At 47.4% G+C, this 18,472-nt stretch overlaps 1 protein-coding gene across 2 annotated transcripts in view; it reads right to left on the reverse strand.

The window, feature by feature from the left end:
* ELL (elongation factor for RNA polymerase II) overlaps nt 1-18,472 on the reverse strand; it is a 225,870-nt gene that overhangs the window by 149,889 nt on the left and 57,509 nt on the right. For both annotated transcript variants that reach the window (XR_014972352.1, XM_085639498.1), the window contains exons 3-4: nt 3,300-3,421; nt 2,039-2,202 (exon numbers count right to left, since the gene is read on the reverse strand). Coding sequence is in view for 1 of the 2 variants with exons in the window: in XM_085639498.1 (XP_085495624.1) it covers nt 2,039-2,202; nt 3,300-3,421 (286 nt within the window). In the remaining variant the exon portion in view is untranslated. The remainder of the gene's footprint in view (nt 1-2,038; nt 2,203-3,299; nt 3,422-18,472) is intronic.

The following is an 18,472-nucleotide window of genomic DNA, read 5'->3' on the forward strand; positions in this document are numbered from 1 at the left end:
CTGCTTACTGGTAATGGAAATCAAACCAACAAAATCATGAAAATTTTCAAATGCATAAAATTATTAAAACAGGAGGAAAGACTTCCTCCAATATGGCGCCCATGCGTTAAGAAAGGAGCCAGGCACCTCCACCAGCACAAAGTGCTTACAAGGAAAGAAAACTGCGGGGCTGTGTGCCCACAGGTTGAACCAGTGGGCACTGCAGATAGCCCTTATTAATGATTAGCTCAAGCACAATAGGAAAGATGACAAGCAATGGAGAGAATCTTTGAGTCACATCGATTATGGGGAGAGAAACTCAAATCAGTGGCTTCTATGGCAAGTGACATATGGCAACATGGACCAATATAGACATTTACACAGCTGCAGTAAGAATATGACACATGATATCCAATTTATTATTTTGTAAAGCTAACGCATACTTGGAGGGAAGACAGAAAGAGACATGCATGGCTCCGAGTTCCCCAGAAATCAGAGTACTGAGGGGGGCTATGTTAAATAAGCAAATCTCTTTCATTTACAAGAAGATGGTCGTACTTAATCTTCAAATGTTACACAAATGATGGGTGGCAGATATGGGATCCATCAGGGTAAGAATTCGGAAAAGGATGCCAAGGTGCCCAGATAAGGCCCTTATAAGCACAAACTTTAAATTAATGCAGCTTACATATAGTCAGAGTATTTCACCTAGGAAAGTCTAGACAATGGGATAGTGTGATTAGCTGGAGTGTGAAAGATGGAGAGCAGGAAAGGATGACTTAATGCACACAAACTGGCACTGCCCAAAAGTGGCTCAGTTCAGAAGAGCAATTGTGTAAACGTGGTTCCTGATGTTGGCTGGTCTTCGCGTTGGGGAGAGGGTGGGGCAAAATAAGCTTTATTCTGTGCACATATGAAGAACGGGAATAAAACCTATACCACACATTTTGCATCACCATTGTGTTAGGTACAGCCAAGAGAGAATCCTCAAAATGGAAAGCTCATATCTTAACTGCATTTGCACTTTGGCATCAAGGAGTGGACAGAAATATGATGATGATTAAAAAATTAAAATAGCTATAGAGTTCTCGGGAATGTGAACAATGATGGAAACGTATCACTGTTTAAATGGATAAGCATGTTTGTGCCTAGATTTAGCCAAGGAGTGATGATATATCTAATGAATGTGGCTTTTGGTATGTGTGTTTTTGCCTATTTCACAGAGAATACATAAATATATTTTGACCCCATTTGATTATGCATCAGCTAGGTGTGCAATCAGTTCCATAAAACATTTATTTAAAAAAACATAAAAATATTCACAACTTTTAATTGTCCGCCAATTCAACCGACCCATAATTAAGTCACAGTTAAGCACGTGCTTGGTAACCATCGCACTTTGAGCCGGTCTCAGACATCATAAAATCATGCGATAGGAGATAAATGTGCTTGGAGAATATCGGATTTGTCTGGGATAAATTCCCAGGAAAAAGGGATGGTAAGGGGGTCTCAAGTACATTATTACATAAGCAAATTCACAGGAGTCTTTGAAAAATAATTTTAAAAGGCATGATAAACATATAATACCCAAAGGAAAGCGTACCAGACCTAAGGGGATTTTATTAGCAGGTACAGCAAGCATTTACAAATGAAGAAAGAAATATTAGGTTATGCCCTAATTTACTGCTGCAAGAATTACTTGAATGATCTCCAAAGACTATGCCTCCATCAGATACACTAATGCCACTGGAAGTATAAGATGAGAATTCAAAGGGTGTCTTTGCCAGGTCTAGAGATTCTATGGTGTTAGGGGCCTTGTGTAGTGCAGTTTCACTAACTGCAAGCCTTGGAAATGCTTACAACATAGTTGGATACAAAAACTACAATGTGTGAGTATTCCACACATTTTTGGTATAACACAACATTGTTCCTTCATGGTAGTTAACTTAACCAGGGTATGCAATGTTAATCATAATAAAAGGAAATGTGCTCTATTGCATGCAACAAAGAATTTACATGACAGATCAACTTGCATTGTGTAGATCGGACCGATTCTTACCCAAATATCTACCTCCTGGTTTGATTACTATTGCACTGCGACTTCGTGTCTCCTCCTCAGCTTGTGCCATGCTTTGCCTCGCTTTCTGGTAGGAATCATCAGTCGCACATATCGTGATTTTATCTTGTATGCTTCCAAGACAATCCAACAGAACAGTTCCATTGCTGGGGAAAATGATAAGAACGTTAACCTAAAACCTACATCGCTGCTAAAATATTAAAAACTCAGAATGTGAAAAAGTCACATTTGTGTTCTGCTACATTCGGCAATGGTTTCACGTTCATTTGACCTCTTCATACTTTAACTCGAGGTGTGGTATTCGATCACTACATATCCTGATTGTAAGATATTTTTATAACAAGTCATCCCATCCTTGAAGACAAAAAATTATTAACGTACTGCCCTAAGATCTGGTTGGGGCAAAAATTCTTCCAGGTATTATTTGAAAAAGAACTATTATCATGATGGACATTGACCAGAGAGTATCTGCTATGAGACTACTGTAAGAGGCACAGCTCTAACATGCCTAATATATTAAAAAAATAAACAAACACGTAGTAACTCACAAGTGGCAATATGGAATAAAGGTCTTTTAGTCATTGACTTGAATAATAAAAATAAAAAAATATGCACATAATCAAACCAACCCATGAGTAAGGAAATAATGGCTAGCCCAAAGAACAATAGCGTAATAAAATTAAAAGCACCCATTGTGTGGAAACAGTCCTTGTGATTTGTCACACTTAAGTTCCTCCTTTGTAGGCCAACAACAGTGGATCAATTAAAAACATTGATGCAGGTTTCAATTAACTTTGTCAGGTATGGATTCTCTGAAAACTAGAATAATGCGACGTTTTTAACCCGTCCACTGTTGCCAGCATACGAAGGAAGTGTTAGTTCACCAAACATGGCATACGTACTGTGGAAATTAGAATGTTCTTTCTGCAGAATCTTCAGTCAAGGATGACTTATGTCGAGCGCGCAGCTTGCAGATTTACATTAGGCATACAGTGAGGTGACTACACATTTTCAAAGTAGAAAAAAAAAGCTTACTCCTAAAGTAAATGAAAAAACCCACTTGTCATTTATGACAGAGCATTTCAAAGCTTTACGAGCTGCACATCCAACACTAAAAGGGAGCCTGAAGGCTAGGACTGCACCCATACACATTAACCTGAAAAACTCACTCGCCTGAGATAAAAAACACTTCCTTCAAAACTGACATTATTGGTAAACTAGACATAGAATATGCAACACTCACCTAGAAATGTATTGCTGAATACAGTCAAAGCTCCCTTGGGGACCCTCTCTGCCAACATTTGAAAGATAAAAAGTGAACGTTCGCAATTCTGTTGGATTTTCACACCGGGGTATTGTGATTTGCTGTTTGAGAAAATGTAAAGGGAAACACATTGGTCAATTTGGCATTTAAATTTCAAATAAACTCTTTGAACAGGAGCACCAGATCCACAATCAATACAAATACAGCTCAGAACTACAATTGTGCGCTTATAATGATCTCACTAGTAATGCTGCCAGGACTAATTATATCAATCTAAAACTGTCCTATTTACCTACAGCTTTTGGCTCTCATTTCCCCGGATTTACCAAATACTTTACATGAACACAGTTTGCTTCTGTGTGAATGTTTTAACGTTGGTATCCTTGATGCTCCAGCAGACAAAGTGAAGAAATAGTTTGCCATTTAAAGGAAATATTGAAGCAACATAAAAAATGTTTCCTCACATGTTGGTGCTAGAAAGCATGCACAAATAAGTCGAAAGGCACTGCTCTTTAAGAGCACTGAGGGTTCCTCAAGATTGAAGTGGGTGCTAAACAAATGCCCCATTTACTTAATCTCTTCAAGAAATACCTTTATGTGCCATCCCAAATTTGGTTAACTCCTGATGATAACTCTGAAGGATTCCTTTAATCGCAAACTTTTTTAGACCTGGTAGAGACATAATCCAGCCACAGATGACTTACCTTTGAAATTCCCATGCGTCAGACTGGATCCAGAAGATGTTTCTGTTGCACGTCGGTAGGTGGCGTCTGTCGGCTCCGCGTGACGTCATTGCCGTCGTCCGTGTTGGAAGTGACGTCCACGTCACCTGTAAAGGCAGTTACTTTTCACGAATTTCCATGCCAGAAAAGCAGAGCCATTTAGAGTACTGACATTGGTGTGCTTATAAGAAAATAGGGCCCTGAAAGGGAACAACCCTGACCCTAGAAACTTGTCCGCAGAGGGGGGGGGGGAGGGGGGAGGATGGGTGGGGTAGTAAGAAATGTGCGGCTAGATCATGTCTCTACCAGATAAGGCGATACCGAAGGTAAGTAACTTGTCCATCTGATAAGAGATATCTAGCCGCAGATTCCTTACCTTTGAATAGCTAGCCAAGCGATGCCCTGCCCGTAGGAGGAACTGCGGAGAAATCTACACTAGGAAATCTTGCAGGACTGAGCGGACAAAATGTCCGTCCCTGTGGACTTGACTATAAAAGCAGTAATGCCTGGTGAATTTGTGCAGGGATTGCCACGCTGCTCTCTGACAGATGTCAAGTACTGATGCTCTGCTTTGCAAAGTAGTGGTAGACGTCTTATCTGTGGTGGCATGAGCCCATATGCCTTCAGGAGGCTGATTCTTGGCAAGACCATAGCAAATTTTGATGCAGAAGACAACCCATGGGAAATGGTCCTCTTCTGCACCGCACAACCTTTCTTCACCCCAACATACCCCACAAAGAGTTGGTCATCTAATCAAACTCTTTTGTGTGATTAAGGTAGACCGACAACGCTCTTTTTGGATCTAAGTGGTGCAGTCGCTCCTCTTCGTTAGAGGGGTGCATTAGAGTGTAGAAAGTGGGCAAGGTGACCGACATGAAATGGAGTTACCACTTTCGGAAGGAAAGGAGCCCTAGTGCAAAACACCAATTTGTCAAGGAATATCGCTAGAAAGGGGGGCTTTCAAGATAAAGCCTGCAGCTCGCTCACCCTCCTGGAAGATGTAATTGCCACTAAGAAGGATGATTCGATGGCGACCAGCCGGAGGGTGGCAATAATGCAGGGAACAAAAGGAGCGTACAGTGAGAACCAAGTTAAGGTCCCACAGAGGCATAAGGAAAGGGGCAGAAGCGAAAATATGTACATGGCTTTTCAAAAATCTATGTACAAATGGTGATTTAAACAGGGAGAGTCTGGCAGCCTCAGGAAGGAGGGCAAATCCAAAATATACCCTTTTTCAAGGTGACGAGAGCAGAGCCCTGCTGGGCAAGGACAAAAAAAGCTAAATATCAGAAAGGGAAGCAAAAAGAGGGTCAATAGACTTTTGTTCCACCAGCAGGTGTACACCGTCTTAGTGAAGGGATGCCTGGATACCAGACTAACATTGAAGACTTGGGGAGAAAGGTCAAAAGCTGTCGCTGCTCGATCTCCATGCAAGAAGGCGCAGAGTTGACAAGTTTGGGTGGAGGACTCTCCTCTTCCGCTGCAACAGAAGATCCTCTCAAAGGGGCAGGAAATCGGAGGATCAATACTCATCTGTAGAAACTCGGGATACCAGACCCTCCATGCCCAGTTCAGAGCGACAAGGATAACTTGACCCCAGTCATTCCTAATCCCATTGAGAACTCTGGACAGGACGGGTATGGGCAGAAGGGGTACAGAAGGCCTGAGCTCCACTCAAGACCAAAAGAGTCTCCGAGCAAGAGCCCCCTTGAAAATTCAAGCTTGCAAAACTGCTGACATTGAACGCTCTCTGCGGAGGTGAACAGATCTAACCAAGGCTCTCCCCACTGCTGAAAGACCTTACATCACCTCTGGATGGAGACGCCACTCGTGATCCGCTGGGCATCGACAGCTGAGTTTGTCTGCCTTGGTGTTCAGGGAACACGCAGATTTTGAACCACCAGGAATATGCCCTTCTGTTCCAGCCATGTCCAGAAGGACAGAGCCTCTTGATAAAGGGTCCACAACCCCACTCCGTTCAATCCGTTGCAGTACCAGATGGCGGTGGGGTGGTCTGTGAACACCTGAACGAGCCTTTCTTTGATGAAGGGTAGAAAGGCTTTCAATGCCAATCGGATCACAATGAGCTCCAGCACGTTGATGTGGAGTCCAGATTCCGCCGCAGGCTAGAGTCCTCTGCTCTACACCTCTGTCCCAGATGGCTGCGCCATTCCATGAGTGAAGCATCTGTCTCTACCGTGAGATCTGGTTGAGGAAGGGAGAGGGGTCTGACACTAACCCAATTGTGGTTTGTTAGCCACCACTTCAGGTCTCATGCAGTTCCCTCTGAGATCTGGGCTAAGTCGGGGAGATTTCTCTGATGCTGCGCCCACTGGAACTTCAGGTCCCACTGCAGAGCATGCATATGCCATCTGGCATGTGTCGCTAGCAGGAGGCCATGCGGCCCAGCAGCTGAAATATCTCAATCTAAGCCTGAATACCCAGAACTCGCAGTTTGGGAGGATACACCAGAAACTATACAGTATCCAGAACAGCTGCAATGAAACGGAGCGTCTGAGAGGAAGTCATGTATGACTTCGGCACATCAATAATGAATCCTAGCGAAAGCAGACGGTTCACCGAGGTCTGGAGGTGGGAGACGACAGCCTGGGGCGAGCTCGCCTTTAACAGCCAGTTGTCAAGAGGGGGAAGCCTGTACCCCTGAGCTGCGACCACTGCCATCACCTTGGGGGACACACGAGGGGCGCTGCCGAGGCCAAAAGGGTCCACAGTGAACTGAAAATCCTTGTGGCCTACCGTAAACCGCAGGTAGCGCTGATGGACAGTCAGGGTGGGAATATGGAAATAGGCATCCTACAAGTCCAGCTCTACCATCCAGTCTTCTGGGTCCAGGGAAGGCAGGACCTGAGCTCGCGTGAGCATGTTGAATTGTTCTTTTTTTGAGGAAGTAGTTTAGGGCTCATAGGTGTAGGCTAGGTTGACGGGCCTTGGCTTTTATCGGGACCAGAAAGTAGGGGGAATAGCAACCACAGTCTACTTCTAGCTGCGGAACCCTCTCTATGACTCTCATGGCCAAGTGAATCATGACTTCATCCCGGAGGAAAAATCAAATGATCCTCTATCAGCCGGTCGTAGGGTGAAAGCATGGAAGTAGGGGTGGACTCTAAAGGTGAGTAGGGGGTAGCCCTGGAGGCACCCTGGAGGAGTCAGGCCGCCCAATAAGGAGTTGCATAGCCTCATTCAATTCTCAGTTGGGCGGGGTTCACTCTGGCACCCGGAAAATCGGGGAGGAGCGGAGGTGACCCAGGCGCAGTTTCTGTAGAATGAGGCCCTAAATGCTGAGGCTCCTCAGTAACATCAGCCGATGGATGGAGATAAGTTGAAGCACGCTTCAATTTCTTTTGCCTCTTACTCAAATGTCCTGATGATTTCGAATGTGACGAAGAGGACTAGGGACTCCTGGAGCTGCGCCCGGATCATGACCTCCGAGGATTCGAGCGACAGGGTTTCGCCTTCCAGGCCACAAGGAGCTTTAGGGACCACGCCTTAAAGCCTTCGGAGTCATGGGCTGGCAGTCGGAGCACGAATTAGTCATGGTCGCATTCCAGACACCATAGGCAAAGCAAATGCGAGTCCGCCACAGACAGACGCCACACGGTTTGAACCCTTAAGTCTTCCTCGACATGACTTCCAATACACCAACAAGCATTTGCATAGCCAATAGGTCTCAACTTTGGGGCGTTACAAGTGTTTAGACAGAGCTATTGGCTTTGTTAACGTTTTTCATAAGTGTTGTAGAGCATTGTGAATGTTGTGCAGCATGTTGAAAATGTATAATTTATAGTGTTTAACTATTTCTGTCACCTTATATCTAACCGAAAAAACATTATATATAACTGAAATATTGTACTGAAAAACAAAATTAATACAAAAAATGTGTTCTAGTTTATTTGTTTATGCAATGCTGTCAATTTTCCCTTGCTTGTTGTAATTAATTTTTGTTATAGTTTTTATTGTTAGGTGTGGGATATAAACAACGGGAGGGTGGATGTTGTTAAATAGTATTTTATTTAGATAGGAGTAGTGGATAGTTATTTGTGGAGAACTAAAAGATGTCACATTTTTATGCCAAACTGAAGTGGTGTGGAGTGATGCTGAGGTGGTTGTGAGTAGTGGCGGAGGTGATCCAGAATGATATTGAGGTGATGCTGAAGTGGTGGTGCACTGATTCCGAGCTGATGCTTATGTGATGCTGAATGATACATAGGTGGTACTGAGTGATGCTGAGGTGGTGCTGAGTGATGTTGTGGTGATGAGTTATGCTGATGTTGTGTAGCTGAACTGGTGCTTATGTGGTGCCAAGTGATGTTGTTTTTGTTCTGTGTGGAGGTGTTGCTGTATTGATGCTAAAGTGGTGCTTTGGTTGGTTCTGAATTACTGCTGGTGTGGGGCTGTGCAGGTGCTGAGCTGGTGTTGCACTGGTTGTGCCGCACTGATGTGGAGGTGGTGCTGTGCTAATGCTGAGATGGTGCTGTGTTGATAATGAGGTATTGCTGCAGTGCATCTGAGGTAGTACTGGGCTGATGGTGACATGTTGCTGCACTGGTGGTGCACTGATGAGGAGGTGTTACTGTGTTGATGCTAATATTGTTATGTGGGGGTGGGTAACGAGAAAGTGAAGGGAGATAAATTGCAGCAATAAGAAACAATACACAGACTGTTTACTGTAGCGCCGTCTGTTTGAAGTGTGGGAGGGGTGGTGGGTATGCCTCCTGTTACAGTGGCAGTACTGGTGTGCTTCCTGTCTGGGCAGCACAGGGGCACAAATCTTGCTGCTGATGACGATTTTAAAACTAACAAATAGTGTAATAAAGGGAAATAATGTCAATGCCCAAGTTGCAAGGAATAATAAAAATTAATAACATCATACTATCACAGCAGCTTGTGGCGGAGGAGTTTGTCCCTCGGCCAGGGTGGAGAGGACGCACCTTGTAAGGAAAGCTGCAAGGTCCAGCGCCTTGGTGCTTCTGTCAGGGCACTTTATAATCCAGCTTATGACGGTGGGGTCTGTACCTCGACCGGAGTGGAGGGGACGCACCTTGTAAGAAAAGCTGCGAGGTCCAGTGAGTTCATAAATGCTAACATCGGAAACCTGGGCATCTGTGTGTGAAATTTGTTTATTAAACCGAAAACGAGAGAACCACGCGGGTGTGATGGAGGGGGCATGTGCAGTGGGGTGAAGAAAACACGCACCTCAGCTGTGCACTGTGCAATAAGGTGAAAGGAAGCACGCACCACAGCTGTGCGCTGGGGTGAAAGGAGGCACACACCACATATCTGCACTGTGCAGTGTTGTGAAAGGAAGCACGCGCCACTACTGTGCAGTGGGGTGAAAGGAAGCACGCACCACAGCTGCGCAGAGATGTGAAAGGAAGCACATACCACGGTGATGAAAAAACACGAATGTTAAAAGGTGCGGTCCATTTTGAAGCTGTGTACTGTGCAATGGGGGGAAAGGAAGCACACACCACAGCTGTGCACTGTGCAGAGATATATAATGTAGCACGCACCACAGCTGCGCAGAGGCATTATTTAGCAGCCGGTGCCAGCAAGCACGCACAAAAAGCAAGTGCTAATAATTAAGTGCCCATGTGCGCACCGGCAGACACTGGCTCAAATTAAGCCCCCAGCAAGGGCCTGCGTTACATCCCTGGATCGAGCGAGCACCAAAAGCATTGTGGGGAAAGGAAACACGCACCACAGCTGTGCACTGTGCAGAAAAGTCAAAGGTAGTGCACAACACAGCTGCGCAGATGTGTAAAAGGAAGCACGCACCACGGCGATGAAAAAACGCTAATGTTAAAAGGTGTGGTTAATTTTTAAGATGGTACCGACTATAGAGGCTAACTACAGAGTACAGCAAATGTCTTGACAATAACCTACTAATACAAAGATAACGGTGCAGGAAGAGAGTGCTGACACAGCTGAAATGTGAGTGCTGGAAAAAGAAGCGCGCACTCTTGTGGCGGTGGGGTCTGTCCCTTGGGCGGGGTGGAGGGGACATTCCTTGTTAGTATCTTATTGTCATGAATGCGAGTGCTGGAAAAGAAGCGCGCACTTCTGTGGCGGTGGGGTCTGTCCCTTGGCCGGAGTGGAGGGGACGCGCCTTGTAGGTAAAGCTGCATAGTCTTGAAATTAAACATGATCCACAACAGATGGCACGCTGCGCGCCGCTGCTCGCTCCCGACAGCTAAACGCAGTGGGAGTAAACATTCTCAGAAAAGGTGGGACATGCACCCACCTTTGGCCAATTGAGTGCTTTCATTTTTGAAAGCCACACGCAAAGGCCAATAGCATGTGTGGAATATCGAACACCACACGCACGAGTTTGTAGAAAGTCGGAAGTGATTCCAAGAGGCCTTCTCCTAGAGCAGCACATGTGCGCTGCGTTATGCTCTACCTAAAAATTGGTCGGCAAAAAATCCTATCAAAAAGTGACACAGGTTAGCTCTCTTCATGGATCAGCGCTTGACTGATGCGGACAGAAAAAAACTGAGGTCAGAGTGCCATAGTGGCACCTACATAGGTGGCGCGGACGTCACTTCCAGCGCGGATGACGCCAACTATGTCACACGGAGCCAAGTAACACCACCTTCTGGTGCACAGGGTTATTGTTCTCGGAAAAATCTTCTGGATCCAGTCTGACGCCAGGGATATTCAAGGGTAAGTAATCTGTGGCCAGATGTCTCTATCATATAAAAACCTCTTGTCCACCACTCCCCCTTATTACCCACACATCCACTTTACTTCTCTTTTAGCCCTATGCCCATCCCATCACATTACAAAGCACATGAAAGGTAACCCCTATACCTAGTAGTCCACTGCTTTAGAGTTAGCGTATGCTATATAAATCCACTCTGAAATGGATCTGTTCAGTAGGCTTTCCATTCGGTAAAATGAACTATGTAACAAATAATGGACTGTTGTTCAATGCAAGGCTCTCCAAACAGTTGGTCTAGTTTTCAGTTCACCACTGGCCTTCAATAAGGAAATTGTACTGCATAAACTGTCTTAAACCACAATACTTTTTCTGCAATGGAAAATAACCACCTAGGAGAGCACATCTTTAGCCCATGACAAGACAACCACAGAGTGGGTTATTCGGTCATTATGGTCTCATGGCAAAAAGTCATCTTACGGCTAACTAACCTCAATACCCTAAACTTATTGCAACTCCGAAAGCAATAATGTCTTTCCCAGGTAACTACATAAGATAGGAGGGGGGCGTGGGTTCGCCGTGCAGCGAAATGGCCACTTACTAGCGCAGCTCCGCCGGCCGAGATAAGCAAATTCATTAAATATCCGACATAGCTGCCTGGAGTTGGTGTCCCACCAAGCTCAATCGCAACCGGAGTTGCTCGCCAAAGCGGAGGAGCGCTGACGGCTGCTGGCTTGCCCGCAGGGGAGAGATACAGCTGCGGGAAGCGCGGGCCTGCTTGCGCGAGAGCCTAGCTAGAGCCGGGGTCTCGGGTGACTGCCTGGCCCGCTGACGAGGCCGGGGCCGATGGGCTGTGTGGGGCGGACCTGCCCTTGATGCTTGAGGCTTCCGGCTGAAAGATACGTCGGTGAGTGCTGGCGTGTGCGGGCTGGGTCTGCCCTCTGTCGGATCCCTGAGGACGACATGCGCTGAAGTCTGACGATTGCTCCTCCCTTTTTAAACAAAACCTACAAAAAAATGGTAGCTACCTTTGAGCTGCCTGGAAATCGCGCACACCTGTGTGCGTGCTGGGATGGGCCGCTGCGGAGACGGTAACCCAAGCGCTGGATTGGCGACGGGGGACTGTGGACGGGTCTCGCGCGACGCTAAGTCCCACGCCGGAGACCGCTTCTGATTCATTATCGCTGGCTCCCATTCCGTTTACCTGAAGACAGGGAGGACGGAGGCAGGCGAGGGGAACGTGATTGGCGGCCGGAGTCTTCCGCGTTGGTTTGGCGCCGCGTGGGCCTATTTCATAGCAGCGGGGGGGGGGGGGGTCGATCCTCGGTGGTGGCTGCAGCGGACGCAGGCTCATGCTCTACACAGGGGCTGATGTGGTCGTATGCCAGAAGAACCCATCCTGCGAGTCTCCATGGTGTGTCCTTGTGCTGCTTTCCCCTATGAAGCCAACAGGGGTGAACTGAAAGTGAGAGGTGCAGCTTTCGGCTGACGGAGGTGGCCCCCGTACATCTGCAATACTGGTGGTGTGTGGATTGCTGCTGCGATCTCTGGCCTCAGGGGTGGCATGGCTGTCGGGAGTCCCTGGCTGTGGGTGTGCGGTGGTGGCGGCCGGTGGCACTGCTGTGGGCCTGCTTGTTGGGGCCGGCCCTGGACGTCGCCGGGCGAGGGTTCCTGGCGGCTCCGACGCTCACACTCCCAAAGCGGAGAGCACGCAGGCGGTGGAGTCGGTGCCGGTGGGGGGCCCTTGGCCTGCGGCAGAACACTGGGGGGCGCCCGAGGGGGGACGACGCTTGCGTATGCGCAGTGTGCCGCGGGCCGTGATCTGCTGCTCCCTCGCTGGTGGAGACTCTGTGGTCAGCGACGGACACACGCCAAACCCGGATAACGTTTGACAAACAGACCGCTAAAACAGCGGATACCGACGCTGGACAGCAGGAGTCTGCTGGGAACAGGGCGGCTGCCCATCCGCCTGCAGAGGATATCCGGGAGATGTTTCAAGACCTAAAAACGAGCCTCCAAGGGTTAGACTCTAAAATGGATTCGTTTGCGGAGAGAATGGACAGGATCACACAACGTATATACAAACAGGAAGGTCGAACTAGTGTCCTGGAAACAAGAGTGACTGAGACGGAGGAGGGTCATACGGAGTTGGACAAGAAAATGCGGGAAATGGATGGTGTACTCCGTGTGATATGACAAAAGAACGAGGATTTGGTGGCCCGGTCGCGGAGGAACAATATCAGAATCACGGGGGTTGCGGAATGCACAGACATTCAGAACATGGAGAAATACATAGAGACGATGATGTCTGAGCTTTTTGGTTCTGACCTATCCGCGATGTTCTTAATCGAACGAGCGCACCAGACACTGGGGCCCAGGCCGCGACCGGGAGTACCGGCAAGACCTATAGTGTTAAGGGGCTTAAATAAAAGAGATCGGGACACAATATTACGGCTGGCGAGAGAAAAAGGAGCTATCCAATACAAAGGGAATGACATCGCACTATATCCAGGTACAGGCGGCAAGACGAGAATTTTTACCTGCAAAGAAAATCTTCCAGCAAATAGGCACCAAATACGCCCTGATCTATCCTGCCAAGCTGCGCATCCAGGGCAATGGCAGACCTACATTTTTCACGGACGCCAAAGCAGCCCTATCATACGCTAAGCAGTTGGCTAAGGAGCATAAACAGCGCCCACTGCCTGGAGATGCCTCAGCCGAAGGTAACCTGAGCGACAATGACTGACGGCCCGAAACCAGAGCTCTAACTACTCAGCTAAGTGTCCTAGATAGGCTCCCGTACTTCCATTGCTAAATCATAGCACGGGAACATTAATGTTGAATGTTTAGAGATTTGATGCCATATCTTCATGCAATATAATTACAATGTCATGCTGGTGGGGGATCCACAGCTCCAGGTTGGTGGGCTATTATCTCGGCCACCCTGCCAAGAGTGCAGGGGTGTCTTGCTGGCGGACCCACGGGCCTCCTTGGGATGGATCCCTCATGTTTGCAACTGTGGGCAGTTGGTTTACAGTTAGTTAGGGAGGGGGGGGTAATGTCACAACCTAATTGGCGGGGTTGGTGTGGGAGGGGGGATGAGGGAGTTAATGTTTTCTTGTTTACACCTGTCAGGACCTACACTGCTTCATACAACCACACTGGCCGACATGACCTCTTGGAGTGAGGTGTTTGCTTTTGTGCTTAGGTCGGCTCAAGACCCTGCGTTTGACATTGTATTGTGTCATTGCATAATGCTGATGCACCACATGTACGTAACACAGCTCAGCTTTGGTCCCAAGACATGCACTTATCGCTATGCCAACCCACAGTCATGACTGCCCTTACATGCATTTCATGGAATGTTAGAGGCCTAAATGATCGCAGAAAGACCAGATTAATTCACTCCTACCTGTCCAGGCATGAGGTTGACATTTGTTTGCTTCAAGAAACACACTTAACATGTGCAGCGGCGGGTTTTCTCCGTCATAACAGATGGGGTGAGGTGGTGGAAGCGGGATACTCAAACTATTCCAGGGGTGTTGCTGTCCTTATACGCAAAGGCCTACATTGGAAAACGCATCGTACCATAGCAGATAAGGAGGGGCGGTTCCTTATATTGCAGGGCACCTTATACAATACCCCGACGGTGCTAGTTAACACGTATGGCCCCAATACAGACTGTCCTGAATTCTTCCACCTACTGTGGCAGAAACTACAGACAATGGGCGGGGGGGGGGGGGGGGGCAGTGCTCTGGTGGGTGTTTTCAACGTTGTGCTTTCAACGGCATTGGACAGGCAGGGGACGTCCCGAGACCATCACCCAAAAGCTGCGGGAATGTTGTCCGATACTATAACGGACCTTCAATTAGTGGATACATGGAGGGTGCTATATCCAACGGCTAGAGTCGGTACATGCGTGGGCTCGTGTCCAAAGACATACATACAAGGGTATTGGATACCGGGCACCACCCGCGCACATTCTCTGATCACGCACCCACCTATATAAAGCTGCACATACCAGAGCCATATAAACAACCGTTCACATGGAGATTCCCTTCCGGCGCCCTCTTAAATCAGGTTTTTCGGGAGGAGCTGCGGGGCAAGCTAGTGGATTACTTTACACTAAATGAGGGCACTGTGGACTCCCAAGGAGTACTATGGGAAGCATTCAAAGTGGTCACAAGGGGGAATTGTATAGCACTAAAAACAGGGGTTCTCAAAGACATTCGGAATACCCTCCGCAGAGTGGAGTGTGAACTTAGAGAACTAGAAAGTGCGCTGTTGATAAATCCTGCCCCAGACGTTGTGGCGTGGCCCAGTTCCGCTCTAAATTAACGGAATTCCAGCAAGAGGCGGAAAGGGAAACGAAATGTTTGCATAAATACACTCAGGCTAGGCGTTATGGTGAGGGCGAGCGTGCGGGGAAAACACTGGTGGGCCTCCTCGGATCCCCTAGGGGTACTGAATATCTTATTGAACTCCACACAGACGGGGGGGGGGGGGGCGGTGGCTAGATCACCGGACATATTGCAAACAATGACTGATTTTTACCGACGCCTCTATACTTCTAAATTTAACCCCTCACAGACGGACATCTCAGATTACTTGAATACTGTTGCAATGGCATGGTTCAATGATGGGCCAGAGAAAATATGGAATTGCCAATATCGGTGGAGGACATACGACAAGTGATCAATAGCATGCCGGCTGATAAGGCACCTGGTGCAGATGGCTTGACAGCAGCCTTCTATAAAGAATACGTTGATATTATAGCACCCCGGCTACTACAGGTATACTTGGAGGCCATGGAAACAGGTACGCTACCTCCCACATTGCGTGAGGCAATTATCATCACTATACTTAAACCTGATAAAGACCCTACCCGGCCAGAGTCATATCGTCCCTTGTCGCTAATTAATTTAGATGCCAAAATTTATGCCAAATTGATAGCGAATAGGCTGCAGCCGATGCTCCCGCAAATAGCCTTGCCAGATCAATCTGGGTTTATACCCGGGCGCTCAACGGCTCACAATTTAAGAACTCTCTTCGGGCTCTTGCACTACCTGGCCCACCATGTCAAGGCAGTTGCTGCACTGCTGGATGCGACTAAAGCTTTTGACTCCCTAGAGTGGAAATTCCTTTTTTACGCTATTGCCCAAAATGGGCCAAAGCCCCTTGTTCATCAAACAGATGCAGATAATATACACACAGCCAATGGCGAGGATCAGGATGAACGGGCAGGTGTCAGACTCTTTTGAAATCATGAGAGGGACAAGGCAGGGTTGCCCTCTGTTGCCCCTGTTATTTGCTATAGCCACTGGCGGCTCGATTACGCCAACATCACACGCATTGGAGTATAGGATTCACCTCTAGGGGCCTCTTGATTTCTATGTATGCCGATGACATGGCTATCTATTTGGTCAATCCCAGCGATAATTTTGATACAGTCATGAGAGAGCTGGTTAGATATGGGGGATTGACTGGTATTCAAATAAACTGGACTAAATCCGTGCTGTTCCCACTAACTGATTCCACTGGCCCATTTGACATGGAATTTCCGATACATTGGGCTGAGGAGCCAATGAGATATTTGGGGATCAAGGTGAGCAGATCCCTGCAAGAAATTTGGTTGGCCAATTACGGTGGTGTAATAGATTGGATGGAAAGCAAAATTCAATGATGGAAATCACTACCGCTCTCCCTGACAGGGCGCATTGCGATAACTAAGATGGTTCTCTTACCCAAATTATTATATTTGTTTGCAAATATCCCCATGCCATTGAACTCTCACTTTTTTAAACGACTTCGCTCCCTTATTCTAGAATTGGTATGGGCGGGCAAACAACCTAGGGTTTCATGGAAACTATTGACACTGCCGTTGGCACAGGGAGGTTTGGGCGCCCCAGATTTTGAGCTCTATGCCTATAGTGCACAGGCACAGTATCTGCACTTCTGGCATCATCCGACCCAGTTTCAGCCCTATGTGGCGATAGAAATAGATCGGGTTGCTCCTATACCTCTGAACGCGGCTGTTTATCAGCCATATAAACAACCTCATCTAGAAATAGACACAGTGGAGGCGACACGCTGGGCATGGAGAGGTATTGCAAGGAGGGTGGGATTGCAGGAACTGTACGCACCATCAATGCCACTGGGGGGCAATCCACTACTAACACCGCTGATGGATAGAGCCGCGACCAAGAGGGCTATGGCACATGACTTGGTGAAAGGGGGTGACCTCTATCCTGAATCTACGTTCCTATCGCTTCAGCAGATGTGCGGGGCCCAGGAGCCAACAGCGATGGACAGATTGTTGTATTATCAAATGAGAGCTGCCTGTAGGGCCAGGTATGCGGATTTCCCAAGGGAACCACCTGCTTTGCAGGCATTGGACAACCTGTTGTCAAACCCGTCACCCGCAAATTGATCACACAAATCTACAGTATAACACAAAAGCACTCTCCCATTATTGTCCCAGCTGCCAAGGCAGATTGGGAAACAGAGGCTGGTATAACTATCACGGATTGACAATGGCAGTTCTGCTGCTCCCAGCTGGAGCAATTGTCGCCTAATTATAGATTGAGGCTGGTACATTTTAATTTCATATATAGGGTTTATCGCACACCACCGCAGCTATTCCGTATGGGCTTACATCCTGACACGAACTGCTGGAGATGCGGTACACCCACAGCCACATTTCCACACCTGGCATGGCAATGCGGGGTAATAGCACAATATTGGGAATTGATCTTTTTACATGTAGGGCAAATTACCGGATTTCACATTCCAGTCACACCATTGACAGCGTTGCTGGGCTTCGTAATGGAGGTCCCAAAGTGCTCTTGGAAACTCACCGCCATGCTGCTGATATTGGCCAAACGCCAGGTGGCCATGCATTGGAAAAAGCAACATCCTCCTACAATTGCAGAGTGGCTGAAGGCTGCCATTTACTGTAAAGACCAACTAACATGCTACTGGGAATTGATGCCAAGCAGATCTAGGCCTAAAGATATATGGACTCCATTTGTGAACTGGTAAGCGATGGGCGGGGCAGACCTTTTGAGAACTAATGCTGCCTGAAGGTCGCTGCGGCTAACGGGATTATTAGACCGCACTGTGCTACTGGACTGGGGGGACAGGCCCAACGCTATGGGACGTTATCCTGTGAAGTGGGTCGCAGGGCATATCTAACAGTGGTGCACTTAAAGACACTGGGGGAGTCGACAGATGGGCGGGGTCTTGGTTGGTGGGTTGAGGTTCTGACAGGTGGGGGGGAGGGGTGTTTGTTCTAATTGTCAAGAATGGGTTAGTATATTTTGTATCCTTTGGTAGTCTTTTGTGCAACCTATGCCATTGTATCGCGTGCTGTTTAAATCGCTGCCGGACCTCTGGGTTGTCGGTGTAACAGCTGTGTCAGCTCACCTCTATTCCTTCTCTATGGTTTTAAATTCATCCTTGGTTGCCGGCCTCTGGGATGTAGGGATATGGTTGTGCATGTTAATTGTTGCTTTAATGTTTATAAAATTAAAATAATAAAAAAAAAAAACTACATAAGATAGGAAACTGTACGTTTTAAAATCATGGGTTCGGAAAATATAGTTTGGCATTCATATGAAGCTGTAAGTAGGACAAGGGGAAATACACTGCAACATTTACGAGGTATTACATAAAGAGGCAGGTTGGAGGGCATTTTTTTTTTACGTTGACATTCACTGGCTGCAAATCTTCAAGTGGCTAACAAAGTCATA

This window comes from Triturus cristatus, chromosome 12 (assembly GCF_964204655.1).
Source record: "Triturus cristatus chromosome 12, aTriCri1.1, whole genome shotgun sequence".
NCBI classification, from domain to species: Eukaryota; Metazoa; Chordata; class Amphibia; order Caudata; family Salamandridae; genus Triturus; species Triturus cristatus.